This window comes from Penicillium soppii (genome assembly GCF_028829465.1).
Source record: "Penicillium soppii strain IBT 18220 chromosome Unknown utg000001l, whole genome shotgun sequence".
In the NCBI taxonomy this organism is placed as follows: domain Eukaryota; kingdom Fungi; phylum Ascomycota; class Eurotiomycetes; order Eurotiales; family Aspergillaceae; genus Penicillium; species Penicillium soppii.
In genome coordinates this window covers 2,872,262-2,899,622 of record NW_026643231.1, presented here as the reverse complement: position 1 = coordinate 2,899,622, position 27,361 = coordinate 2,872,262, and the positions used below count along the sequence as shown (strand labels likewise).

Genomic DNA, 27,361 nt, shown 5'->3' with positions numbered 1-27,361 from the left:
GAATATTCTAGGGATCTGGAAGGCAACTTGCATGTTCTTTCAATCACGGCATATTGAACTCCGTCAGCTATTCTGGAAGACACTTTATAAGGAAATAGAGATTAATTTGGCTGTTCTCGAATCGATGGCATTGAATTTTCCTGATACGGGACTCGAAACAGAAAATGCAAGCACATAAGTAATTAACATTCAGATACTTCTATTTTCGAGACAGCTATCTATAACTATATCTAGATCCTGTTTACATGATGAGAAATCACATGGTTTCCAGCAAATCTGCTGTTGGCACGGATCCAAGCACCCTTTTTAATAAACACGAATGGGATAATAGCCATCCCTATTGAAAAGAACCCCAGCAGCGAGCTTGCCCAGTTGATGCCAAGTTTTGTGTACATGGCGTTGGTAGCCATAGGCAGGAAAACAGCAAATATGGATCGAGATGTACTTGCTGCAGCCGCTGCCGAAGCTGAGAATTGCTTGTACGCATCAGTGAGATAGTTGATGAGCGCAATGAAAATCAACAAGTAACCGAACCCGAAGAACACTCCTGACATCATCGGCATGACTGGGTTGATTGAGAGCCTCGAGGACCACCCTAGCCAAAAAAGAGCTATAGGAATTGCCGGGGCCCCAATGCATGCGAGAGGTAGACGGCGGTACTCTTCCGATTTGGCCCAGGAGAGTCCGGCTTTCAATGCTTTGCTGTGATGCGAGCTGTACAGGAAAAAGGCGACAAATGCCATAATTGACCCTGGGAGAACTAAGAAATGGTTAGAAACAATATTTGGGGAGAAGATGAAGTGACTCACTTGGAAGAAAGCCTAATCCGGAAACACCAGCAGAAAGACCGTATAGATCTGTAGATGTTAGAATCAGGTTCGATAAGGGAAATGAGCATAGAACGTACTTTGAAAAACGATGGGGTAAGCTTGAAAATACAGATACAAGATTGCATACACAAGCGCGAGGTACATCGAGCAGCAAAAGACAATCGGTTCATGGAAGAACATCGAGAATGGGCGACTGAGCACGACACTCATCTTAGCAAAGAAAGACTCTCCGCCTGGAAGATCAGCTAAATTATTCGGGTCCGTAGTCTCTTTTTCGTCGTCAGACTTCCCATTCTTCGCACGCAAAACCGGGACATATGTCTCAGGCATTGTGACCAGAAGCGGGAACCCAGGAGCAGCGATAAGAAGGCCCGCCCAGAAGGTCCACCTCCAAGTAATGGTTGAGATGAAGCCGGATATGATGGGACCTAGCAGAGGTGGAAATGTTGTTGCAAACATGAACCAGGACATTGCTAATCCACGTTGGTGGGGATCTTCATAGATGTCTGAAAATAGACCACCCAGCACGGCGTTAGGTGCTGAGCCTCCTAATCCGCAAAAGAATCGGAAGATCAAGAGCGCTGGAAAACTCGGTGCTAGCGCACATGCCATGGTGAAGATGAGGTATATGGAGTATGTAATAGTAAGGACTGGCTTTCGCCCGAAATACTCGCTCAAGGGACCAAAAAGTATAGGACCTAGACAGTCATTTAGATTGGCCCTTTTTGGGATCATAGATTTGAGCTTCATCTGACATACCTATAGCAAAACCAGCCATATAAAGTGAGGTCGGTAGCACCATTTCTATACTTTCGCTTGGAATATGAAAATATTCAGAAATCTCATCATGGGCACCCGATGCAATGGAAGATCCCAATGAGCTGTTAAACACAAAATATACACCAGCGACAACAACGTGAAGCTTTCGAGACTATTTGGTTACATCAACAAAAGCCCGAGCTAGTAGTCCCGAACTCAATATCGTACCTTAGAAAAATTAAACGGGTGTGATAAATGCCGATCAGGATTGACCTCCCGAGCAGTGCAGGATTTCTTTTTCTGCTCTAATTTAGCCGCCATCATTGAAGCTTTCGCAGAGCACTTTAAATCACCAAATTGTGCAAATGGTACAGTTTAAGTGCCAATGGATCTTTCTAAAAAAAATTACTTGAAAATTCGAGTCATTTTGGCGGATCGGCATTTCATCCGAAATTGGTGGAGACACCCAGTTAAAATCTCTGTTTATTGTGTAATATTGCTTTGAGGCATTGTAGGATTACTGTATGTATGTGATCATCCCTAATTAAAATTCTTGATGTATACTGGAAGTAATGCCGATGCCGATGGCGCCACTCGGTATTGTGATTTGCAGAACTTTAGGGCACAGTTTAGGTCGGTAACCCGATGATCGGGCATCGGAGAAAAGTCCGAGATACTCAACGAGCCAGACTTTTTTTCTACCGCTGCTCCCAAAAGGAGGCTCAACATCAACTGTGGCTTAATATGTCATAAGAAGACGAAATATATATTTTATGAATTGAATGACTGGTCTCTGAACTTCCTTCCTTTTCCATATCATTTATTGTCGACTTCCACAATTGTCTACTGGCTACCAAAATGCGACTTGATCAGTAGCTTTTCCTCGTTCTGTTTTACCGCGAACGTGGTTTGCTCAAATGCATATGCACAGGCAAGAAGCTTTTCTTTGCTGAACCTGCGTCCGGTGAGCATGATGGCATATGTATTGCAAATGTCAGTAATCAAATATGGGGACCCCCCTTCTTCTCTGGCCCGCGCCAACCCCGGCCCAATCCACACCTTCCGGGTCCTTGGAAAGGCCTAAAGAAGAGCATAAATATCAATAATAGGGGCCTCTTACGAAAGAATCTGCCTATCGACCCTCTTCGGAAGATCAACCGCTACACAATATCTCCATGGTGTCATTACACGGTGGCTCTGTAATATGGCGCCCCAATTGCTCATCGGAAGATAGTTATGCCGGTTCATAGACCCATATATCCCCTTTTTCTTCCCCTGGTGGCAGTGATCATCCATGCACGAAATTAAGCATCGCGGTTGAGTCGATGGACAAAATGTCGCAACACACAACCACTATAAGGTTCGCAAGTTAGTGACGCTTTTTAGGCAAAGGCATAACATATCAACTTTATTAACCTCCAATAAGGCCCCAATGAACGCCGCACTATCAGTCGTGAGGACGTTGGTTTCTACCATGCTCTAGTGATAGGAGCAATTTATGAAATCCCCAGTGGATCTCGAGACATCACATCCGCTCGTTCTTTTATTCCACCTCTGACGCGATGCATCCAAAAGTATCCTTATCTCAGCGTGCTTGTCAAGGATAAGCATACCGAAAAGCCATTTTACGAGGCAAGCTCGAGCGTAAATCTCGAAGACCATGTGTCTATCGCCAACACCGAAGATAGTAGCGACGGCGAAAACGAAACTATTGAAAGAGCATTGCCAGCCATACTCGACCGGCCATGGCCAGTTGACCTACCGCCTTGGCGAATTGTTGTTCTCCCTCTCTCCTCGACTGATCCCACCTTAACGCGCTGTTTTATTGCCCTTGCATTTTCCCATGCCCTCGGAGACGGTATGGTCGGAATGTCATTTCATAACACCTTTTTGGACGCATGGCGACAGTCTTCTGGTGTCGACAGTGCGTCTTTCATAGTGACACCGCCGGGCGGAGCACTTCCGGACCCGTTCGATACACCTGGAAGACTTCCAATATCTTGGAGCTTCCTCCTGGGACCCTTGATTGCGGTTTATTTGCCAAAGTTTTTGGCGAAAATGCTCGGTCTCCGCGCCGCAGCCAGCACAGTAGATGCGGGTACTTGGACTGGCTCGCCAATATTTTTTGATCCAGATGCGACCGAAAAGAGCAGAGTTCGTCTTCTCGAGATTGAAGCTCCACTTGTACAAAATGCGTTGCAGATCTCAAGAAAACACAATACCAAACTTACCGGAACGGTGCATCAAATGGTTATCCGGGCGTTGAGCAAGGCCGTGCCTAACCCCGAAGTAACCAATTTTATCTCGGGGACACCTGTCGATATGCGAGCATCCATTGGTACACCAGCTCTTACTTGGGGTCTTTTCGTTTCTGGATATTACGAGGTTCATCTGCGCCCATCCAACGCGGGTCCTGTATTTTCTGAGGAAATGTGGGTAGCCGCCAGCTCGATGACGAAGAACATTGCTGCATGTGCAGCCACACTTCAAGACCAGGCAATTGGATTGTTGAGATACGTGCCTGGAATCAGGAAGTGGACGTTGAGCAAGATCGGCCAGCAGCGGGACTCATCGTATGAATTGAGCAATCTTCTTGCCTTCAATGATATGGATGGAAGTGAAGATCAGAAGTACAGAATTAGCAAGATGGTCTTCACCCAGCCTGGTAATGTTCCCAGTGCGCCGCTTGTGTTTAACATTATTAGTGTTAAAGGGGGTAGCTTGATGTGCACGGTCAGCTGGCAAGCCGGGGCCTTGGACATGCCGCTAGAAGAGGAGCAGTCATTTGTTGATGGGATATGTTCATCAATCCGGGCAGATTTCGAGGCTTTAAGTGATTGATTGATTGAGATGTTGTAAAAAGAAGTCCCAAGGTGATACTTAAGTACTGCGACTGTTACTATACGACTCTGGATATCCCAAGGACGATATTGGTTGGTTAATTCTCACCCATGATGCCGGTAATCCGAAGTTCACTAGGAACTATTGGCTAATGATCTACAGTAATTACTTTTTGTACCTAGCTACTACCTAGGTACGTATGTTGGCTCATCAAATCTGTATATTTCTGTATCAGTCACCCCTAAATGACACAATTTACGTATGCCTTTCATAAAACGAGTTCTATTCTAGGGATGCTACCAATGAACTCTATTTCTTGTGTCTAGGAATGATGCATAAATTACTAATTATCTCGATAAATCCATTTTCTACGTTGAATAGATACATTATTTTCATGTTCATTATCCTAGCCTGGTGTTTCAATCAGGTTGTAATGCTCTGAAGGGAAAGAACACAAAGTGCAAAAAAATAACTATTAGTTTCTCAACTAGACAAAAATTGGCTTTTTTTATAAGATATACAAACGATGACATCATTGTGTTATTTGTAAAATATAAGGCCATGTCATTGCTATGCAGATCTAGACTAGAATTATACATGTCCCTTGCAGATGAAACGGGCGGAATTTCATTGCTTATTTTGACCTTGCTCGGTTTCATCCGGCCGCGTACACTTCATTCTTCTTGCGAAGAGATATTCCTAGTTTGATCATGTCACAATATACTGAAAAAAAAGATAGAAGCAGGTCATGCAACTAAACCAGATTTTTTGTTGCTCCTGGTTCGCGAATTAGTCACTAGTATTAAGCAGATCGGATGTTCATCTATACTCATGTGGCGTCAAATATGGATGATCATAGGAATGTGGTCTTGGCAGCTTAACCCTTACAGTTGACGCGATTCAAATCGCTTGGTCTATCCACCATCTCACCTTAAAACCCACTTCATCCTGCAGCGTCTAGATAGTTGACGATGTCCGTTACGCGTCCAGTTATCTTGGCCCCAGCCCTAGAGGTGACATATGGGGCTTCAAGGAATGGATATAAACCTTGATAAAGTCAGCCGTGTTGTCTCTTTGACTTCAACCGACTCTCTCTTATTATTATCTTGCTCTTGCTCAATAGAAGAACTATTGCAGATCTGACCTAGTATTGAGCAGCAGTAGGTATGAGATAGAAGCAATCTCCTGTCTTTTTTACTTGTCGCTAATATCCTGCTGCTATTTGCAGTCATTCATTGTGTTTTTCTGATACAGCCCCAGCTGCTCTTGATAACCGAACACACCAAAGATGGGAGCAACACAAGGGAGCGAAGGGAGCTTCGCGGTCGACAGCCCAGGAGGTTCGATTGAAGAAGGACGAAACGAAAAGGCATTCGCAATCGCCCCAAAATCAAAATGCGGACGAGTCTTGTCCCAGCTCTGTCTGCTGGATGAACTGGAGAACCCGCAAAGATACAGTCAAGCAGCCAAGTGGGTGATCACATCCGTTGTCGCCGTGGCGGGCGTTGCAGGTCCAATGGGCAGTGCGATCTTCTTCCGTAAGTCTTTGCTGACGAGAATACGTCTCCAACATTCTATATAAAAAATGACTGACCGACTTTTGACCAATAGCTGCGCTATCTCAAGTATCTGACGCCTTGGACACGTCTATTACTACTGTAAACCTGTGCATCTCTGTGTACATGCTGAGCATGGCATTTTGCCCCCTTTGGTGGTCGGCATTCAGCGAACGATTTGGACGACGCAAAATATACCTCCTGAGCTTTCTTCTCTTCATACTTTCCAACGTACTCGGAGCCCATGCCAAGTCAATAGGTGTCCTTATAGGCATGCGTCTGCTGAGCGGCGCGGCATCTTCTTCGGGTCAAACGATCGGCGCAGGCGTCATTGCAGATGTCTGGGAACCAAAGGAGCGTGGTAAGGCCATGGGAGTCTTTTGGCTGGGTCCATTATGCGGCCCCTTGATATCTCCCATCATTGGCGGAGCTCTTAGCCAAGAGTGGAACTGGAGAAGCATCCTTTGGTTTCTAGCTCTTTATGGAGCAGTGACAACTCTCCTCATTCTCGTGGCCCTCCCAGAAACACACACAAAACGAGGGAATCTTGACATCAAAGAGCCCGTTAAGCAGCCGGGGTTGAACTTGGTCAAGATTCTTCTGCTCGACCCCTTGAAGACCCTTCGCTACCTAAGCCGGCCTCCGGTTTTACTAACAGTATACTACGCAAGTATTACATACTGCTTTCTCTTTATGATGAACATCAGCATTGAAAACACTTTTCAAAAAGACCCCTATCGCTTTTCGATCATCATCACTGGCTTGCTCTATATACCAAATGCGCTGGGGTATATCGTGGCGAGCATCCTGGGGGGCAGATGGATGGACTACATAATGAAACGCGAAGCTAGAAAGTCAGAACGGTATGACGAAGATGGAGGCTTGATTTATCATCCAGAAGATCGTGTCCGAGAGAATGCGTGGCTAGCAGCGTTTCTGTATCCCGCCGGCTTGCTCTGGTACGGGTGGACAGCGGATCGCGGCGTGGCATGGCCCATTCCGGTAAGTCTTTTGCACTCGGTGTTCAGCGTGATCATATCAGAAAACTAACATCGGGTACAGATGGTTGCAACGTTCTTTTTTGGTCTGGGATCCATGATCATCTTTAACATGTCGACAACCATGTTGACTGAGTTCCTGCCACACAAACCATCTGCGGGCGTTGCCATCAATAATTTCGTGCGTAATATCCTTGGATTTGTCGGAACGCTGGCCACAGTTCCAATCATTGAAGCTATCGGCAATGGATGGCTGTTCACTATAGCAGGCCTCCTTGCTTTGGTTAGCGCCTCGGTGCTTTGGGTTATGAAAGTAAGGGGACCTCGGTGGAGAGAATCAGTGGATGTGCGGGAAAGATCTAGCTAATGATACAATTGTCCCTCCGTTGTCATCTGGTACAAATGGCGGGGGTCGATTTCAAACATAACTCTGTACTTAAATGCTATCACACACATAAAAGCCGGATTACTCGGGTCCAGTCAATGCTTACAATCTATATATGGACCCTTCAATAAGATGTAGAACGTCCCAAGTCAAAGTATTTCCAATGCATTTCCGGCCAGCTTTCTGTTGCCTCATCTTGCCTCATATTTGTGGGCTCTGCGGAAGCCTACCAATATCAGCTTATTGTAACTTATGAAAATCTAGATACTCCAGCAAATACTTCATAGACTGCTTCAGCGATACCCCGCTGGGTAGGTCACGACTCTTGGCAGGTTTATTATGTTTATACACCCATAGGGATCTGTGGTTATGCCGCAGCCTAGCATTATTCGACACATTGTGAGAATTGTGCTATATCCTCCGACCGAAATCATTGAGAAATAGCTAAGAATCATGATGTTTACATGCAGCTTTATCTTGGTTTCCTTGCTTCGCGTCTCACACTTTTCTTTAGAGGAAATAATTCAAGCCAACTCACACTCAATCAGACTCTCCACACCCCGCTGAGCAGACCAGATCTTGGCGATTTTCAGCCCAGCAGATTCTAGCAGGGAATGCCACTGGTGCTCCGTGCGTTCTCCAGAGCCGATCTCCATCATGATCATGTCCAAGCTTGTAGTCTCCCAGTACGCGCCCGTACTCGGGACCACATTTTCATTGACAAGCAGCTTGCTGTAACCTGGCTCCATAGCAGCTACAAGGTTGGCAAGGATCTTCTGACAAACATCATCCGGCCAGTCATGAAGAACGGAATGCATGTAGTATGCACGAGCCCCTAAACAAGGAAGTACACTATGTCAGCTTTCTTTTTTCCTATTCTAATGATCTGTCTTCAATACCCATAAGAGATGAAGGATGTAAAAGTATTGATCTCACCTTTAACAGGCTGCTCCTTGAAAAAGTCATGCGCCATCACTTCAATAGAAGAGTGCGCTTCCTTCACAGAAACCACAACCTCTGGAAGATCCTGCAGCACCAACTTTCCGGGAGCGTTAGGCCATTTGCGTCGGAAATCAGAGAGATCGTGTCCGAAGCTACCACCCACATCAACCAGCAGAACGTCTTTCTCGCCAATTGCAGCCCCGTCAATCAGCTGCTCTTGTACCGGGTAAAAGCCTGGATCCATCCAACGTGGCCGACCCTGTGCGTAGACGCCCATGTGATTGTTAAATTGCTTCGCGGTGATGGGTTCCTGCTGGATATGTCCGAAAAAACCCATATCGGTATTGTATCCCATTTGGAAGGCAGTGTTTGTTGGACTAGTCGGGTTTCGGTAATTATTTTTTTTGAAAAAGGCTGGGAGGGCAATGATTCCCTGGGTGAAGCGGGATGTCCTGGGAGATGAGAATAAGTGTAAGTGGTAATGTTCTGGTCTTTTTGAGATTTTTCGTGAATTGTATGGCATACATTAGCGGGAACGCATCGCTATATCTCTCCTCGGTCAAGGTCTTCGAGAAACCATTCGGGGCATACTCGTCAGATCCAGTCTCCACCACTGCTCCCATAGCGGCCAGGTGCTTCATCAAACGGCCTGGGTAAGGGATAGTTGAGTCAGATGCTCGCCCATAGGCTCTCAATTACAAAGGAATACTAACTAAGCAGTGCCGGGTCTACACCCGTTGTCTCTGCAAGCTTCGCAACGGACTTGGGCGTGTCATCGGTTCCGAGAGCCTGGAAGAGACGTACATCGACACCGGTCTCCAGCGCGGCATAGCTAGTAGACTATCAGATTGTAGTCGGTGTAAGCTTTCTTGCTTTCTATTTGACGCGCGTATACACCAGGACACCTGTTATCTCAACGAAACACGCACCTCTGACCAGCAGTGTCTGATTATTGCTTCGCGGGGAGTTTCTAGCGCATAGACCAATGATCTGGCTGTTTCAAGAAGCTTCAGCCGAGCCTCAGTGTCTGTAATAGTGTATCCTATTCCATCGGCATTGAGCTGCTCAAGCAATGCGGGAATCTGCGCAGGCAGATTAGCAGAGACTGCAATCTTCTCCACGTCAATATTCTTCCCGTTGGCAAAGACTTGACCGGTGCCATTGCTAGTGCCGTTGGACGAACCCATGTTGAATCTGAAATTTGTGGAAATGCGAAATCCCACAGGTGAATAGCAGGTAGAACAGGCTGTGAGAAAAGGACCAACGCTATGGAGATCCCCTCATACATATATGTAACAAAAATCCCGGGGAAATTTCCGACGGGAATACGTTTTGTCACAGGGGAACTTTCCCCTAGCACCAATACGCAACAATGGCTAATTTCCGAAAACCGCGCTAGTCTTGCCAGGAGATGAATCCTTTGATCATAAACGACTCCAAAAATTTTGACTAGGAATGATCTGAGGGACAATGGCCCTGCTGGCCCCCAACTGCGTCAACCGCATAATTAGCGTTTCAACCGCGAGGCGCTGGAATGACTCGCGTTCGGGTCCACTGGCCCACAGTGGATCTAGACGAACCAAACGGTTCGTCAATGCCCTTGTCTGAAGTCGAGAAGGGTCCGTGATTGAAACGGCCCGTCTGTCGCACTGACCTCGCGCATTTACGCACCGGGGGCCGCCCTATATTTCTGTCAAGTACAATAAAAATGCATTGGGCGTTATATTTTGGCAGTTCAGGGGCGGGATTGCTATTGGATAAATAATAATGTGGGTACTTCTACCTCTGGAATGGTTGAACAACTCGGTTTTGGATTTTATTGTTGTTTCCATATATTCACTTGTCACAGCTTAGTTTACAGAATAACTCCGCTCTTCAGTGTGTCCTGCCCCTATCGATGGAGTAAGGATTCTGTCAAGATGGCTGGTTTGAGTCCTGATTATGCCAGTCAGACCAAAGGACCGAGAATTATTGGAGTATTCTGGGCGTTCTTTTCTGTGAGTCTTGTAATGGTCTCTGCGCGACTCTACATCCGAGCCCGTATGCTGAAAAATATGGGGTTGGATGATTATATAATTGCAACAGCAATGGTGAGGTTCTTTCCTCATATAAATATTGGATTTTATCTTTTTGCTCATTTTTATAGGTGTTACTCGGGAGTTATACAGTTGTCACCACCGAGCTCGTCGTCCTGGGGTATGGGAAGCATACGGCCATGATTATGGAAGAAGGTGGCGCGAACTTGCTGGAACAAGTGCTGTTGATCAATTACATTAACTTCGCTCTGGGTATCATGTCTTTCACGACGCCCAAGCTTGCCATTGCCGCCCTTTTGAATCGAGTCCTGAACCCTGGGGCATTCCACCAGGTCTTTTTATGGGTATTGACGGCCGCAGTATTCGTCACATCCAGTATCTGTATCATCGTTCTTTTCACCATGTGTGACCCCCCACAGGCTCTCTGGAAAACCCAACTTTTGGCCGAAGGCGCAACCTGCCGCCCACAAAGAGTACTGGTGAACTACGCAATCTTCACAGGAGGTATGTTTGAGTAATCATAGGGCTTCTTTCCCATAGAAGCACTGATTTGTGTCTTCTAGCTATGTCGGCCTTTGTCGATTTATATCTCTCTATATACCCAATCGCCGTTTTGATGTCCCTCCAAATGACGCTGAAGAAGAAGTTGGCTCTCTGTGCGGTGCTGGGGCTCGGTGCAATGTAAGTTAGCAGAAAACTCCCAATCGGACCCCCCCCTAATCTAACCTCGGCTAGTGCGTGTGCAATGGCTATCGTCAAATGTAACCAGTTGCCGGGTCTTTATGACACGGCCGACTCAACTTGTAAGTGGCCATTAGAAAATCTCGAAGTACTTTGTCTCTGACCCTGGATCAAGATGCCACAGCGGATCTCGTCATCTGGACCAGGTAAGTCTCATACAATGAATCGTGACAACGTTATTGCTATCCTCGCTCACTTCTTTCGTATAAATAGCATCGAGTCAAACATTATTATCATGGCTTCCTGCATCCCCACCCTTGGCCCGCTTTACGAAATGCTTCGTGGGAAGCGCTCCTGGAGCTCGCATCAGCGGTCCTATAGAAGCAACGGTGCGAAGCTAAACTCCTCACTCGGTCGCCCTGTTAAGAAGCGGATCAATCATTTGTTCAAGGACGACGACCTAATGAACACCACTATTGGGGCAACTAAGCAAGGTAGCCAGGAGAGCATATTAAATTCGGAGGAGGCTCGGAATAAGGCTCATCCCATGGGTAGCATTCATACGACGGATTAGTCAGTTGTTGAGTATAAGGCGGCGTTCCTTTGAGGGATTATAGCAAGAAGCATTTTGGGAGATTTTACTCTTGTATGGGGGAGTCTGGTTCTCAATTAAGATAATTGTCGAAATTGTCGCAGTCCAAGCAATGAAAGCGAAAATGGGTGTTTTCGATGGTCTGGCATCAACAAGCAGTACCAACTATGATATTCCAAATAAACCAAAATTTATTTACAGTTCCACAGCCATCACAGCGATATGCTTGGCAGCTTTCTAGGCGGAATCGTTCGAAAAATCCCTTGGTAGGCCTTTTGCCTATATTTCACGAGCCATCGTTCGGTCTGCATCGGTTTGATTATCAAAATACATCACGATGGAGTGTTTTAAAACAACGCTCAAGTTCTGATCCGATTAATCAGTTGGTGTACTATTCCTGAGCCTGTGTTTTATTGCGAATAGAGTTGGTCCCGAATGCAGTTCAAAGAAAGAGAGAGAGGGGTTTACAATGGAAAGCAGATCAGGAAAAGCAGTCCATATGTGTTCAGCTAACGGAAGAAGAAGAACAGTATTGCTTCTACGAACTTGTGCAGCGAGTGAAGAAAGCTGTCAATTCTCCTTGGCAAACATCTGGAACAACTAGCCTTACCCGTTTTACATGTGATGAAAGAGAGTGCCCGAGCCCGGGACGCCAGCAACAGCCCGGCTCCGTCAGTTAACGGATCATCGGCCGGAACGCTAGAGAGAGTACGGAGTAGCTTCATTGAGCGCCCTCATTAAAGCGGCTACTGCTCAAATAGGAAAACCCCACCTGCTAGGGAAAACCCGGTACACATGGTGACATATGTAAGCGTGGTGCGAAAACAATTCACCAAACCTTTCTTTGATCCTGTTCAAACTATTCATCGATCTCTAAGCTCTCTCAATGCCAATCACCAGCGATATCATCCTTGACAGCCTCAAGTTCCGCCACGAGAACGTGACGGAGCCAACAAAGCAAGCCGCGAATCTCCTGGAAACCATTACCACCAGCGGACCCCGATGGTGGGAGGTCGGCGCCCAGAAGTACCGTGAGATGCGGGAGCTTGGACAAACGCCCCTACCTAAACCCGTCTATCTTTCAGCCGCTCTCGATGGCACTGTTTCCTCTCGCGACGCTGGCCGCGAAGTTCCAATCCGCATATATAAGCCCGATAATGATCAGCCAAGCAAGGGTGTCTTCCTACATTACCATGGGGGCGGCTTTGTGTTAGCAACACACAAACAGCAAGCCTCCGTCCTCCTTAAGTTTCCACATAAATATTAATGCCTTGCACAGCTCCGATAGAATGCTCCAAGAATACGCCAACAAGTGCCAGCTTACGGCAATTTCAGTGGGATATCGCCTGGGCCCGGAACATCCTTATCCAGCCCCGGTGCACGATGCCATCGACGCCGCCGAGTATATAGCTTCCCACGGGATAGACGGTGTCGCCCTCCATTTTATCGCAGGGGAATCGGCATGCGCGTGTCTCGCCGTTCTGTCAGCTATCCAACTTATGCGATCACGACCCTCTTACAAACTATCAGATCTTTATGAAAGGCCTTTATAGATGTGGAACCGAGTGAGAATGAAAGGATGAAAGCTTTGGTCCTATTGACATCCCTGGGGCTCGATGCATAGTATCTAGTAAGCAAATCAAATTGATAGGGTGCCAAAAAGTGCTAGACAGCTGCAAAAAGTGCTAGACCCGAAATCAAATGCCCCTTTCATGGGATTACTAAATATTCATAGGTAGCACTAACCAATTTACCTAACAGTAAAGTAAGTACCTCAGTAAGTTCGATATTGTTGTAATCCATAGTCGGAGTGGAAGGAGAAATGATTTTGCATAGTGACTTTGCTCATCTTATCTCACTTGACTTGGTAATCGATCATCGCGTCGTCCTAATATAACTCCCCGTGGTTAATTGGTCTGAAGTGGTTGATTCTCGAGTGATAATGTGTCTGATCTAATTTCCTGCTCTCTGATTGGCTATATTTCATGAAGTGCCTTGGCGCCTGAGCTTCAAGGCAGAAAAAGTCAGATAAGACTAATCCAAATCCGGTAGGCGGTAACACAACTTTTTTTTCTTCGGGATCAATATCTTTGCATAACACTTGGGTCTTGTCACTTACGATCTCAGTCAATTCCTGCCCATCATGTCTGACGAAATTGTCTGGCAGGTTATCAACCAGCAGTTCTGCTCCTATAAGCTCAAGTGAGTCTCACACTTACACCACCCACCCAGCAAACCTTTTCTTGCCAACCAAAAAAAACCAAGAATCTTCAACTAACCTCCCCCAGAACCACAAAAGACCAAAACTTCTGCCGCAATGAATACAATGTCAGCGGTCTCTGCAACCGCCAGTCCTGCCCGCTAGCCAACTCTCGCTATGCGACCATCCGAAGCGACCCCGACACCGGCGTCATGTACCTGTACATGAAGACCGTCGAGCGTGCCCACATGCCCAGCAAATGGTGGGAGCGCGTCCGCCTGTCCTCCAACTACGCCAAGGCTCTCGAGCAGGTCGACGAGCGACTGATCTACTGGCCCAAGTTCCTGACGCACAAGTGCAAGCAGCGTCTCACCCGCCTGACGCAGGTCAACATCCGCATGAAGAACATCGCCAAGGAAGACGAGCGTCTGGGCGAGAAGCTGGTGCCGAAGCTTGCGCCGAAGATCCGTCGTCGTGAGGAGACCCGCGAGCGGAAGGCCGAGTCGGCTGCGAAGGTTGAGCGGGCCATTGAGCGCGAGCTGATTGAGCGCTTGCGGAGCGGCGCTTACGGTGACCGGCCGCTTAATGTTGAAGAGGGGATTTGGAAGAAGGTCCTGCGGGGTCTTGAGCGCGCTGGTGATGGTGAGCGTGATGTTGATATGGATGATGGTGAGGAGATTGAGGACGAGGAGGAAGAGGGTGTTGGTGAGGTTGAGTATGTTAGTGATCTTGATGAGGAGGAGGATCTTGAGGATATGGAGGATTGGCTGGGTGTTGACTCGGCTGACTCCAGCGACTATGATGATGAGGATGAGAGCGACGAGGACAGTGACAGTGAGGAGGAGGCTAGTGCGGATGAGAAGAAACCTAAGCCTAGTGCTAAGCGGAAGGCTCCTGCTCCTGTCGCGAAGCCTCGCAAGAAGGGACCTCGCATTGAGATCGAGTACGAGACTGAGGGAGCTGGTAAGGACCAGCTCATGGCATGACTGTGATCAGAGATTTGGACAAAAAAGTTTACCGGATCTTGCATGGCGTTCGGGTCGATTTTGTTTTATATGTGCTAGTGATCAGGCATCATACCCTGTTGTTGCATTTTACGATACGGGATCTTTGTTTATTTTATCTTTGTATCTGATGTTTTTAATTGAAGCCAAATCACAAATCAAACAACGCCAACAAATCAACAATATTGTGCTCAGAGCTGAGATATTTGTTCTCTCAAAGCGCTGGACTCAAGACTGAAACACGTGATCACGTGGCAAGTGCGTCTCCTTCGGTTTCAGTTTCCTTTTGAGCTTCATCTTCAGATCTCCAGGAGCTGGTTCTTCTGCTAAATTAATAATTTGTGCTCCCCCAACTCATATTGGCTTGTGATCATCATCAACACTACGTATTTGCATAACATCCTCCCAAGTTCGAAGCTCGAAGCTCCACCCCGCATTCCAGCATCCACTTGCACATCATTACAACTAAACTTCCAAAATGAGCTCATACTTGTCATCTTTCACCACCTCTGCTGCCATTTCCGGCCTCGGCTCTCGCCTGACCAATCTCCGCCGTGCCATCACTCTAGGCGACGAAGGCGACGACCCAGACAATGAAGACTGCTCACACATCTCCAACGCCCTACGAGCCTACTACAACGAAAAAGGCCGCCCATATCCGCCCTGGCTCCCAGCGGATCCCAAAGCCCCAGCGTCAGCCCCCTCCCGCACAATCGCAACCTCGCAACTCCCTCCGGGCCAAGCCCCCGCCCACTCAGGCCGAAGTGGCGGTCTAGGCGATCTCTGGGGCGACTCTCCAGCCCAACACCAACAACAAAACCCCCAGACAGCGAGTCTCCGTCGCGGCCGCGGTGGCGTCGCATCACCCCTGGCCGCAGCAAACAGCGCGCCGTCGGGCTCTTTCCAGTCACCTTCGCACTCTCAGTCGCACTCGCCTTCGCCAGTATCTGGTCTGCACGGCGCTCGACCACTGCCCAGCCAGCGCTCGGGCTCGTCGCAGTCTTCGCAGAGTCGGCCGAATCTCGACCGTGCGGGGTCTGGGGGTGGCTCTGCGCAGGACCGTCTACGGGCGCGATTGCAAGGCGGCAGGTCTCCTAGTCCGAACGTCGATCCTAGTGTGAGGAAGCCGGTGGGGTTCCCGAAACGGTAGTGTACTGCTTGCAGCTCGAATTTAAGTGCTTTCTGTTCTGTGTTTGTGTACATACATGTTTGGGATCAGGCAGATCGATTTCCTCTCTGCCGATCTCGGGGAATTCAACGCAGGATTCACTCACTTTGGCCGTGTCTTACGTGCATGTCTTACAATAGGCTAAATTCACACTGTACTTCGCGTTACGCAACGTCCAGCGTCGAGTGATTGTCATGCCACCAATGCAGTACCAATGTGGTAATGATCAGTCCACGTTTTCCCACAGCTAGCATACGCGACAACCTCCCGGTCTATGATTGGCGTGGAACGTATTTTGGCCAAGTCAAAGTTTCGCTCGAGAATTACTTAGCGTCAGCCACCGAAAACCCAAGTGTGTTAGCAGCGAATGAACAGCTCGGCTTGCGCTGGGGAAAATCCCGCGTTTTCGCCCATAGTTCCCGTTTCTGTAGCCGTGATCTCCCGAGTCTGACCTAGTATATAGTATGAGTTAGCCCAGTTCGCTTTGATATTGAACATTGGATTTAAGATGAAGTATATAATAAAGCATATAACTAACTAAATTTACTCCGTATGTTAACTAGTTATAGTATTTTCCCCGAAGTGTCGCCGATAAGCATTTTTCTCCACGGGGAATCAAACCTAGTAGTAAGTGACCTCGCACTCTGCCGATCTAGCGTCTTTTCAACCCGAAATATTCCCTACGATGGCCGATGGAAATGCAATATTTTCTTCATATTCGTCGCTCGTGCCGACCTGTCTCGGGATTGTCTTCTTCTACATAGCATTACGGCCAAGCCCGTGTTTAACTACGGGAAGCCGGGAATATTCCAGAATGCCGACATCACTTGGCCTGACTACTTGATATTATACCGTCACGTAGTACGGTGGCGATCAACGGGTATGAGACTTAATTCGAATTAAAAGTATATGAAAAGTATGATGCGCCTTGAAACGCAAAGACACACCAGCTTCGCGATATCATTCGTCCATAGCCCCGGGTTCTGGAGTTCCCCCCAGTCCCGGCTCTTCCTCCACATTCTTGATCCCTGCATCGACATGCATAATTCTTCTTTAGTCCTGTTTTGCGGTCCGGTGAGACCGCATTTTCTTTCTTCCCTTTCTCCTCACTTGGACCTCCCCGGACCGGTGCTTGGTCCCGAACATCCACTTGTCTCTCCACGCGGAGTGCATACTCCAGAACATCTTAGCGTCGGAGATGGAATTTGCTTCGAGTCTTGCCATGTGACATGTAGCCGTTCTGGTCGTCCTCGGCTCTTCAAATAGCCTTCAATTCCCTCATGAATCTGACCTTCTCGTTCATTCCTTTCTCTATATTATTCCATTTTACCGTTCAGTTACTGTTATATCTCCAGTGAATAGATAGATACTCCCTTCAAGGGCCATACCATCATGGCAGACCTCAAAGATGTCGAGGCCCCCCCGGGCCTCCACACTGAAGACAAAGACACAGTCGCCTATGAAATGGATGACGTAGCAGAATTCAAGCTCCAAAACGGCCGCACCGAAGCAGCCATGGACGCCGAGATCCAACAGCTGGAAGACCAACTCCACGAGCTTCCCAAGTCCCGCTTCAATTTCTCCATGGCAAACCCAGCAACCTTCACTTACATCCTCGTTGCCTTCGCCTCAATGGGCGGCATGCTCTCCGGCCTCGACCAATCGCTCATCAGCGGTGCAAATCTCTACCTCCCCGTTGATCTGCACCTCAGCTCCGCAGACAACAGTCTTGTAAATGCAGGCATGCCCCTCGGCGCCGTGGCCGGTGCTCTTCTACTCTCTCCAGCAAACGAGTACCTCGGCCGACGGATGGCCATCATCGTCTCCTGCGTACTGTACACCATCGGCGCAGCCCTCGAAGCTGGCGCCATCAACTTTGGCATGATCTTCGCCGGCCGCTTCATCCTCGGCGCTGGCGTAGGTCTCGAAGGCGGCACGGTCCCTGTTTACGTCGCGGAATGCGGTATGTATCAAGCACCATTCATAAACCATCATATAAAGACTCAACTAACAGCTGCAGTCCCGCGCAAAATCCGCGGCAACCTCGTCTCGCTCTACCAGCTGAACATCGCCTTCGGCGAAGTCCTCGGCTACGCCGTCGCCGCAATGTTCGTCAGCGTCCCTGGCAACTGGCGCTACATCCTGGGATCATCGCTCCTCTTCTCGACAATCCTCTTCATAGGCATGCTCTTCCTCCCCGAGAGCCCACGTTTCCTCATGCACAAAGGACGCGAAGTCGAAGCGTACTCCGTGTGGAAGAAAATCCGTGGCTTCAACGACTTCGAAGCCAAAGACGAGTTCCTCGGCATGCGCCAGGCGGTCACAGCCGAGCGTCAGGAACAAGCACAGTCAAAGAAATACCCGTGGGTGGACTTCTTCACTGTGCCGCGGGCGCGGCGCGCCATTGTCTACGCAAACATAATGATCTTCCTGGGCCAATTCACCGGCGTCAACGCAGTAATGTACTACATGTCTACGCTGATGCAAGCGATCGGGTTCGGCGATAAAGACGCGGTATTCATGTCTTTGGTTGGCGGTGGTGCACTGCTTATCGGCACGATCCCGGCAGTGCTGTATATGGAGCGGTTTGGGCGGCGGTACTGGGCGAACGCGATGCTGCCGGGGTTCTTTATCGGACTTGTGCTCGTTGGCGTTGGGTACACGATCGACGCGCAAAAATACCCGGCCACCGCGCAGGGTATCTACCTCACTGGAATCATCTTGTACATGGGGTTCTTTGGATCTTATGCGTGCTTGACGTGGGTTGTGCCATCTGAGGTGTTTCCGACATATCTGCGATCTTATGGAATGACGACTGCGGATGCGAACTTGTTTCTGTGCTCGTTCATTGTTACGTATAACTTTACCCGGATGATGGAGAGTATGCAGCGGATTGGGCTCACGCTTGGGTTTTATGGTGGGATTGCTGTTTTGGGATGGGCTTATCAGATTATTTTCATGCCAGAGACGAAGAACAAGTCCCTGGAGGAGATTGATGAGTTGTTTTCGTTGCCAACGGCTGTTATTGTTAAGAGGAACTTGAAGCAGACTGCGCAGGTTGTCAGGGATCTGGCGAGGTTTAGGTTGAAGAAGGTTTTCTCGCCTGAGCCATATAACTGAATGGTGGATTTGTTGTGGTTTAAGTTGTGATGTGCTGTGTTTTATGATATTCTACCTTCTATATTACTACTAATTACGTGTGTATGTATGTTTTATATGAGCACGAAGTATAGGCGAGAGCAATAAGAATAGGGATTTGATAGTAACAGCAAGATTGATAGTCAATACTATGTTTGTAAGACATGTTATAAAGATATTATTTGAAATGCGAAAATCAATTCTTGAACATCTTCCGCCGACCTTTGCAAATGTAAACTTTAGGTATTAGTGACTTAGCGCCACCTAGTACTGTTAGGCAGGTACTTCCCATGTATGTTTTTCCCCATGGCGATAAGCTTGCTTCTAATCTTGAGAATATGTGAGATGTATAGCACATCGTAGGTATGTAAAAGCTATCAGCCTTAAAATATCCAATAGAGCTTCATTTTGGAAAAAGTACCGATCGTCGCTTGCCCCCCAATTTAACCCCACTCTGACTCACCCTGAATCATATTGACTGCGGACACATCAACTACAACTCCCTCAACCCATACACATAAATATAGCACCCATACAATCAATTATAATATCCTACAGACAAACATCCAACACTGAAACCAAACACCAAAAACAAAAACCACACAAACCACAATGGAAAAACTCCAATTCTACGACGTGGCCATGCGGCCCCCAGCAAATAAGAACAACACAGCTGTAAACCCCTGGAAAACCCGCCTAGCCCTAAACTTCAAACAAACACCATACAAAACAACATGGGTCCAACTCCCGGACATCCCAGACGTGCGCAAATCGCTCTCCATCCCAGCCTGCCGCAAATTCGCCGACGGAACAGATTTCCACACTCTTCCCATACTAGTCGACCCCGCAACCGGCCGCAAACTAGGCGACTCCTTCGACATAGCAGTCTACCTACAAAAGCAATACCCCACATCGGGCGGCAATCTCTTCCCCGCACAGACCCTGGACTACGTCTTCAAGCCGGAATCCGAACTCCTAATCCCATTATCGGAATGCGACGACTCCGAGTACCCACAATACGCGAGCTTCAACGTGAACGTCGACGCGGCGTTCACTGCACACGTCATTCTCATGGCACACAGGATGCCGTTTGATCCTGCTACCGAGGAGGCATCCAAGGCTGAGTTTGTGAGGCGGGCGGGAGTGAGCTCCTGGGATGATTTTGCCGTTGGGGGGGAGGTGAGGGAGAATATCATTGCTTCGTTTGAGCGCATGCTTGGCGGCTTGGCGAAGCTGTTTACTGCGTCCGAGGGACCATTTATTGGGGAGACGGCGTGTTATGCGGATTTCATTGTTGGGGCTTGGTTGGTGATGGCTTCCCGGACTTTGCCCGAGGGGGAGTGGGAGGCGGTAAAAGGGTGGCATGGGGGTGTGTTTGGGAGGTTGTTTGATGCTTTGGCGGTTTATGCGGGTGATGAGTAGGTAATGCGCTCTTGCGTATATATTTATCGATCTATAGATGAGAGCCAGACTCCACTGTGGACGATCGATTTACACTTGGCGTTCTTTTTTGGCTATTTCGTGCAACGGACTTGGTGAAATCCCAGAAAAAGGGAGGGAATCGTACCAATTACTGAAGATTATCAAAGCTCTCTCGAAGGTATAATCAACCTTAATCTAGAGTGAATCCATCTCAACACTCAAGTGGACACAAATGAAAAATAGAACATTAAATTCGCCCAAGCTTTACGGAGTATCGGGAGTTCTAATGCAAACTAGCCTCTGCAGAATAATTCAACAATATTCGATTGATATGATGCGAGGCCGTTAGGTTATTGGAGCGGCATAGTTATTTAGTGTTAAATACAGGCTATGAGCAAGGGGTTGTCTTCTACTAACTATATTAGGCCTGGCGTCACTAATAATAGAATTTGAGAAACAAAATGGTGAACCGAATTACGAGCCCGTTTGTATCTGAAATTTTCGACTGAAAGCTCACATTAAAATCATTAAAATAAGGTAAGTCTTTGCAGTGATTCTCGAAATCGGCTTGACCAATACAGACTGAGCAACTCTTTTCTGGCCTAACCGCCAACGCCTTAGCGCGCATAGAGTTTTAGGGTTTAAAGTTTTCCGTTGCATTTTCGTTGAGCGATAATTAGAGTGGAGCTATCTAGGCAGCGAGAGTCAGAAATCTTGTAATATGAGCCATAAATAAGTTTGCTTAATTCCAGGTCGAACGTTGCTAGGTAGACACCTAAGACTGGTGCCTATTTGACAGACTTTGACAGTGGCCAGGCACTCGAAGAGCAAATCACTGACGGTTGTCGAAATACAAGGAAATGAACACAATAGTCTTGAAGCTTGGCGTCGCTGTGCCAAGGGCCCATCTAGCGTATGTTCTGAGACAGAAGGCGATATCGAAAACTCAATCCGCCTAGCTAACCACTGAGTTGGGGTATAAAAAAAGTCGGATATGCCAATATCGCAATTATTTATGTGATTTTCTTTCAAAGTTCATCAAGCTTCCATAGATCATGGATCAATTGCCGAATGAAATGCTTCTTTTGATTGGGAAGCATATACAGCAAAGTTACTGCCCCCAGTCAACCCTGCATTCCCTGAGCCTTTGCTGCCGGCGATTCCACGATGTCTTCTCACCTTTAATGTATTCATACATCTCTTCGGACACATTTTCCAAGAAGTTTATCCACTTTATCATGCGCATATGGAGACAGCCAAAGCTCGCCAGGCAAGTCCATCGATTGGACCTGTGCTGGACACAATGTGATCAGAATGACCCAGTGGAAATGGATAACGAAATGGGCAGCTTTATTGAGGGCGCACTGGATGAAATCTTCCCCGAGGAAGAGCGCGAGCAACGAGAATTGTGGAAAGAGCATCTTTATGGAGAGGGACTTTGTGCAGAAGCATGGTTGGGTCTTCTGCTTGTCCGACTAAACAACCTCCAAATCATTGAGTTCGGGCACGAACATTCCGACCTCATCTCTGATATCTTGCTCAAAGCAGCGAAGCGTCAGCAACCATTCCATCGGGGTGTTCCGTTCCCTCACCTAGAAGAGGTTCGAGCCTGTGTTAACTGGGGGGCTTCATGGATCGACTCGGACTTTTTGACGCCGTTCTTTTATTTCCCTGCCGTTAGACGTATCTACGGAACTGCAATAGGAGAAAAGAAAGATGACGATAGCCTGGACCTTAATATTCATCAGTCTTCATGCCCGGTCCGGGATATCACTGTAGAAGAGGGTTATTGGTGCCGCGGTATGCTTGACTGGCTGGCATTGTGTACGGGTCTTGAGCAGATTTCTATCTGTGTCGAAATACAGGCAGACGAGTATGAGATTGATGATGAGGAGGCTTTCAACGCTGCAGATTTTCATGCCGCCATTCTTCCTTTTGTTACAACCCTCAAGGCTCTGCGTATCTGCTATGGAGATGTCTACAGAGATCGATTGGGAGAGATGGAAGCTGTGGAAACTCCTTTCGGGTCGTTCAAAGCCTTTACTGTTTTGGAACAGCTTACAGTCCGACACGACCACCTAATGAGGCTGCCTTGTGATCACAATAACCATTCGGATGTGGAATCACTTTCTGAATCCTTGCCGCACTCACTCGTGAGTCTGGAAGTCATAGACGTGATGATTGATCATCACCTCCCGCTACGATCAGAACTTTCCAAACTGGTGCGTCAGAGACGTGATTTTGTTCATCTTCAACAAATAACGCTCTGCATTCAAAGCGAAGATGAGGAGGGGTTGAATGGTATGTTTGACAGCCTAAAGCTGGAATGCCAAGCTGCGGGAATTACTTTGAAAATTGCATAATGTCACGGTTTTTGGGTGCCGCCAATCGTGATAACAGGGCGTGTAAGCGTTCTGCACAAACAAATGTAATGAATACAATTATAATGTCTACATTCTATAACACATGGCCGATTCAATTCTCATGTTCATTTTATATTCTCATCATGACATGAGCATTGTAGTCGAAGAGTATACTGTCGGCAATTAGTTAAGGAAGGCATTCAAGACCTACATTCAGTCCTCCTTTTCTCGCATCGGAACGTGCATTCACGGGGTACCTAAGTTCTAGACTGGGTGCATGTTCAAGCGGCATTTGACAAATCGCCCAGCCATTCTTTGCGAAATTATGGTATATGTTACATATATATATATATATCTGTAAGAAGCTTAGAGATTTTCTCACAAATCCTAACGACTGACCACTGGGCATAGATATGTGTTGCACCTGCTACAGACTAAATCCAAATTGACACAATAGGTATGAAAACTCTATGTAAATACTATTTTTCAATATGGGCCAAATGACCAAACGCCACATGCTCTTCACAGCCCAAAATGCTTAGTACATATACAGGAACTACACCAGACTAGGTCAAGGGTAGCCAAGATAAGAAAAAAAGGCGAAGAACAAACGTCTAAGGAACCAACCAAAATGCACCGTACAACCTTATCCTCGAACTTTGCGGTAACTCGGCGGATGCCACGACTGCTTGATCATTTTGCCAGCCCAGACAGGAACCAGCGCCACAGCCAACACGACAGCAACACGCCACAGCCAATCAAGAGTGATGACAAAACTCAGATCGAAGTACTCACCCAGGAAAGGCACGCTGCCCGCATAGATGAGCAGAGTACCGATCAAGCAGAAGATCATAACAGGGTGCCATGTGGTAATTGCGATGGCGACCATACCCAACTCATTAAGCACAAGCGCGGTAAACGAAACACTAATCAACTGCGGCCCGGTAATGGTATCCAACAGGATCTGCGAAAGACCCTGGATCACAGCGCCCTGGTAAACTGATATAAGAATCCAACCAAAGAACGAGCGGTAGCTCAGGCTTTTGCCCGTCTTCAGCTCTTTGTAGAGCTCCGGGTAGAGGTTGGCGAGACGCTCGTCGACGTCGCGATCGAAGGCGAGGGAGAAAACGGGTGCGTTGGTGTAGACTGTTGCGTAGCCGACCATGAGCCAGTTAATGAAGAGGCCCTTTGGATCGAAGTGGCTGGCGATGCTGTACATGGTTTGGCAGACGCTGATGATCAGGCCGCGGTGCATAATGAACTGGGCTAGTTTGGCGGAGCGCTTGTATGAGTTACGGCCGTGCCAGACCAGAAGCTTGGTGAGGTGGTGGAATTGAGTGATGCTGAAATCGGCGGCGAGGGAGGCCTGTCGGCCTTCTTTGCCGACGATACCAATTCCGACGTCGGCTGCTTGGATCATGGAGACGTCGTTGCCGCCGTCGCCGATGCAGCAGACGCGCTTTTTGGTGTGCTGGCGGATCAGGTCTGCGATCTCGGCCTTTTGGGTTGGTGAACATCGGCATGCTATCACTGCGGGGAGGAGCACCGCGACGGAAATGAATGCGGTTCGGAATTGGCCGAGCATGAGGTTGAGGGACTCGCCATCGATGAGTAGACAGCAGTCGGTTTTGTTGCGCAGAAAGTCGAGCGCTTCTTGGGCGGTTGACTTGTCTGTGACTTTGGTGACGGTGTGGATGTACTGGCCCCGGGAAACTAATTTGGCTGAGATGGCGACACACCGCGCGGTCTCCACCTTATCACCAGTTAACATCCAGATCTTGACGCCTGCATTGCGCAGGAGCTCAAGTGACGATTTAACATCACGCTGCAGCCGATCTTCCACACCAGTGACACCAGAAAGCTCCAAGTCTTGTTCCAGGTATTCACTCACGACCTTTGTCATTCCTACATCTCGGCCTTGGAGAGACAATGATGCTTGTCGGTACTTGGCAGAGAAATCTTGATATTGCTGTGTTGAGAGGCGCTTGCGTCCAACGACAAGCGTTCGCAAGCCCTCTCGAGCCATGTTTGCAGTCTCCTCATCCAGCCAGTCATTTGCCGCGACGATAGATGTCATGACAGTGTCAGCACCCTTTTGATAGAACCAAATCTCGCTGTCATCTTTTCCAGACTCCAGAACGCTTTCGTCTTGTTGAAATTGGACAATGATCCCCATGCGTTTACTCTCAGAGGTGAATGGGAAGATATCGAGAATCTTGACACGGACCACGACTTGCTTGGAGTCGGTAGATTCCAACACGATGCTCTGCCTGTCTCGATAAGCGAGCTTGAGCCCAACCTCTTCGGTATACCGGACAATAGCAATTTCATCCGGAGACGATGCCTGGTAGCTCGTTACCTTCTGGCCATCTTCATCCTCGGTGGTTGGCGTGACGTTATGACACAGAGCAAGTGCTAGGATGATGTCGCGAACGCGCGAACCGATTTCCCTCCTTGACCGAGGTGCCGTGGCATGGCCGGCTTGAGTTCCAAAAACAGTTGAAGGCGTAGTCAAGGCGTTACCCGCAAAACCTTGACGTATGAAAGAGGCAACTTCGTCCATAGCCTCATTTGCGTATGACACAGTGCCAACGTGTATTTTCTTCAGCTCCATCTCATTTTGAGTTAATGTTCCGGTCTTGTCTGAAAGAAGGTACTCAATTCGCCCCAGATCCTCGGGAATGGTGCTGGTACGGACGACTGTTCCCGGGATGTCCTTGTCGCGCTCGATGAATCGCCCGTACACCGACTTGGCCATGTCTAGATTGACCCGAAGACTCATGGGGATAATTGTGGAGAAGAGGATGAGGTAGATCATTATTGCGACGTACCACTTCTTGTCATTGGTTGGTTGGAAGCCCTCCAGCCCGACAAGAATGATTGAGAGGGTAAGCGTGAGAATGCAGAGAATTTTGGTAAGGTTGTTGATTTCATATTCAAGCAGACCGACCTTTGATCGAGAGGCTGATGTCGACAGTGCAGCACGGGTTTGAGATCCCGTGTAGATGATGGCGGCGTAGGTGATTGTATTTGATGCAAGGACAGTGTTAGCCCAAGCAGTGTTATCGATGGTCAGAGGCGCCGATGGAGCGGACTGATTTTCTCCAGGAGCTGGCCCGTTGTTTGTAGAGCCGGATGATTTGTCAACGTGGGCATCATAGAAGCTGGTGGGCGCTCCCAATTCAATGGTTCCAACAAATTCGTTGACTCTCTTGTCGGGCGCGCTGGCCGTGATCTGGAGTCGACCGAAGTCAGCCAAAGGTATCGATTGCGATAGTACCGACGGTAGCCGGAGCTTCCAATCTGTTTCACCGTCTAGTTGATCGGTCCGAATGAAAGTGTCACCAGCAGATGAATCTTCTGCACCAGGAGCGCCAGTTAGAGCGGTGTTGGCTGCTGACTCGGAAGACCCCTGGCCTGACTCAAGCAAATCGGTAGGTTCTTGCGGAGCAGGCTCCTCGGCGAGAGATTGACGGGGAGAAGCGGAGTCATTCGAAATGCTCTTGAGAATGACCACATCGGCGGGCAAACGCTGATTTTTGCGAACTTTGAGAATGTCGCCAACTTTCAAGTCTCGAGACTTTTTGATAACTTCCATCGGATTATTCCTGCCCACTGTGACAGTGCAATATTCCTCTGCATTGGCCTCGGCATCTCTTCTTCGGCGTCCAATGTCGTCAAGTGCTTCTTTGCCCAGCGATATTGAGACCACAAAAGCCAAAGGAGCGATGTAAGATGACATGTAACCAATTCGTAGCACCGGAATAACCTGTGACAAAGCCACACACAGGAAGTATATGTTGAAGAAGAAAGAGAATTCGTTGTAGAGAGTCCTGGGTAGGAAACTCCACGGTGTATATTTTGCGTTTGAGACCACATTTGCTGGGTATTTGGCAGCCTGGTACTGCCCAACCAGAACTTCGCGAGGAGGTTGGTTTGCGTACTCGTTATCATTGGATCTAAGCCGAATGGATTTTCCTCGCCAAAAGCTGGGTGTTTTGAATGGGAATCGCAAAAGACCACGTTTCTTGGGAGGCTGATCGCCGAGATCTCGAGTGGAGGCGCGGCGGTCTAATAGCGGTATACCGTCCTCTTCCAAATTCCGAGAGCTTGCATGCGAGTCTCGCACATCTTGATCTTCTGGGCTTTGCAACAGCGCATCAGTGTCGTCGTCGAAATCCCCACGCCCCGACGCACTGCGCCTCCATCGACTGCCGGCTCCGACACGCAAGTTACGTAGCGCGATGCCCGGTCCATAGCTTCGTTTCCGGCCGGTGTAGTCCTGAGATTCACGAGCTTGTTGAGGTGATGTTGTACTGGGATCTAGCTCTTCTAGGTCCAAGTCGTCATCCGACTCCGTGAGGTCGTCCGGCGCATCAGTGTAGTCCAGGGGGTGTTCGTATTCGGGCGAGGGAGGCATTCTCGAGAGAGTTTGGGAGGTTTAGA

General features: G+C 48.2%; 12 protein-coding genes across 12 annotated transcripts; 9 read left to right on the top strand and 3 right to left on the bottom strand.

Annotated features, from left to right (window-relative positions):
• Nucleotides 1-230: 230 nt before the first annotated feature.
• On the bottom strand, nucleotides 231-1,632 carry N7529_001099 (uncharacterized protein; the record flags this gene model as incomplete). Its single annotated transcript, XM_057236630.1, has 4 exons — nucleotides 231-760; nucleotides 810-857; nucleotides 908-1,528; nucleotides 1,590-1,632. The coding sequence occupies 4 exons, from the start codon at nucleotides 1,630-1,632 to the stop codon at nucleotides 231-233; spliced, it is 1,242 nt and encodes a 413-aa protein (XP_057103433.1).
• A 1,291-nt stretch (nucleotides 1,633-2,923) lies between these two features.
• On the top strand, nucleotides 2,924-4,430 carry N7529_001098 (uncharacterized protein; the record flags this gene model as incomplete). Its single annotated transcript, XM_057236629.1, has 2 exons — nucleotides 2,924-2,957; nucleotides 3,016-4,430. The coding sequence occupies 2 exons, from the start codon at nucleotides 2,924-2,926 to the stop codon at nucleotides 4,428-4,430; spliced, it is 1,449 nt and encodes a 482-aa protein (XP_057103432.1).
• Nucleotides 4,431-5,718: 1,288 nt separating this feature from the next.
• N7529_001097 (MFS transporter) lies at nucleotides 5,719-7,351 on the top strand (the record flags this gene model as incomplete). Its single annotated transcript, XM_057236628.1, has 3 exons — nucleotides 5,719-5,968; nucleotides 6,042-6,988; nucleotides 7,049-7,351. The coding sequence occupies 3 exons, from the start codon at nucleotides 5,719-5,721 to the stop codon at nucleotides 7,349-7,351; spliced, it is 1,500 nt and encodes a 499-aa protein (XP_057103431.1).
• Nucleotides 7,352-7,893: 542 nt separating this feature from the next.
• On the bottom strand, nucleotides 7,894-9,498 carry N7529_001096 (uncharacterized protein; the record flags this gene model as incomplete). Its single annotated transcript, XM_057236627.1, has 5 exons — nucleotides 7,894-8,204; nucleotides 8,306-8,763; nucleotides 8,837-8,960; nucleotides 9,025-9,151; nucleotides 9,241-9,498. The coding sequence occupies 5 exons, from the start codon at nucleotides 9,496-9,498 to the stop codon at nucleotides 7,894-7,896; spliced, it is 1,278 nt and encodes a 425-aa protein (XP_057103430.1).
• Nucleotides 9,499-10,230: 732 nt separating this feature from the next.
• Nucleotides 10,231-11,602, top strand: N7529_001095 (uncharacterized protein; the record flags this gene model as incomplete). The annotated part of the gene is made up of 6 exons (XM_057236626.1): nucleotides 10,231-10,401; nucleotides 10,458-10,851; nucleotides 10,911-11,028; nucleotides 11,083-11,150; nucleotides 11,204-11,234; nucleotides 11,302-11,602. The coding sequence occupies 6 exons, from the start codon at nucleotides 10,231-10,233 to the stop codon at nucleotides 11,600-11,602; spliced, it is 1,083 nt and encodes a 360-aa protein (XP_057103429.1).
• Nucleotides 11,603-12,506: 904 nt separating this feature from the next.
• On the top strand, nucleotides 12,507-13,173 carry N7529_001094 (alpha/beta hydrolase; the record flags this gene model as incomplete). Its single annotated transcript, XM_057236625.1, has 2 exons — nucleotides 12,507-12,868; nucleotides 12,900-13,173. 2 exons carry the CDS (start codon nucleotides 12,507-12,509, stop codon nucleotides 13,171-13,173), a joined length of 636 nt encoding a protein of 211 aa, XP_057103428.1.
• Nucleotides 13,174-13,763: 590 nt separating this feature from the next.
• N7529_001093 (ribosome biosynthesis protein MAK16) lies at nucleotides 13,764-14,806 on the top strand (the record flags this gene model as incomplete). Its single annotated transcript, XM_057236624.1, has 2 exons — nucleotides 13,764-13,822; nucleotides 13,909-14,806. 2 exons carry the CDS (start codon nucleotides 13,764-13,766, stop codon nucleotides 14,804-14,806), a joined length of 957 nt encoding a protein of 318 aa, XP_057103427.1.
• A 496-nt stretch (nucleotides 14,807-15,302) lies between these two features.
• On the top strand, nucleotides 15,303-15,974 carry N7529_001092 (uncharacterized protein; the record flags this gene model as incomplete). The annotated part of the gene is made up of 1 exon (XM_057236623.1): nucleotides 15,303-15,974. The coding sequence occupies one exon, from the start codon at nucleotides 15,303-15,305 to the stop codon at nucleotides 15,972-15,974; it is 672 nt and encodes a 223-aa protein (XP_057103426.1).
• Nucleotides 15,975-17,384: 1,410 nt separating this feature from the next.
• N7529_001091 (putative MFS sugar transporter) lies at nucleotides 17,385-19,112 on the top strand (the record flags this gene model as incomplete). The annotated part of the gene is made up of 2 exons (XM_057236622.1): nucleotides 17,385-17,955; nucleotides 18,013-19,112. The coding sequence occupies 2 exons, from the start codon at nucleotides 17,385-17,387 to the stop codon at nucleotides 19,110-19,112; spliced, it is 1,671 nt and encodes a 556-aa protein (XP_057103425.1).
• A 630-nt stretch (nucleotides 19,113-19,742) lies between these two features.
• Nucleotides 19,743-20,552, top strand: N7529_001090 (uncharacterized protein; the record flags this gene model as incomplete). The annotated part of the gene is made up of 1 exon (XM_057236621.1): nucleotides 19,743-20,552. One exon carries the CDS (start codon nucleotides 19,743-19,745, stop codon nucleotides 20,550-20,552), a length of 810 nt encoding a protein of 269 aa, XP_057103424.1.
• Nucleotides 20,553-21,736: 1,184 nt separating this feature from the next.
• N7529_001089 (uncharacterized protein) lies at nucleotides 21,737-22,915 on the top strand (the record flags this gene model as incomplete). The annotated part of the gene is made up of 1 exon (XM_057236620.1): nucleotides 21,737-22,915. The coding sequence occupies one exon, from the start codon at nucleotides 21,737-21,739 to the stop codon at nucleotides 22,913-22,915; it is 1,179 nt and encodes a 392-aa protein (XP_057103423.1).
• Nucleotides 22,916-23,561: 646 nt separating this feature from the next.
• Nucleotides 23,562-27,335, bottom strand: N7529_001088 (aminophospholipid-translocating P4-type ATPase NEO1; the record flags this gene model as incomplete). Its single annotated transcript, XM_057236619.1, has 1 exon — nucleotides 23,562-27,335. One exon carries the CDS (start codon nucleotides 27,333-27,335, stop codon nucleotides 23,562-23,564), a length of 3,774 nt encoding a protein of 1,257 aa, XP_057103422.1.
• Nucleotides 27,336-27,361: the final 26 nt, after the last annotated feature.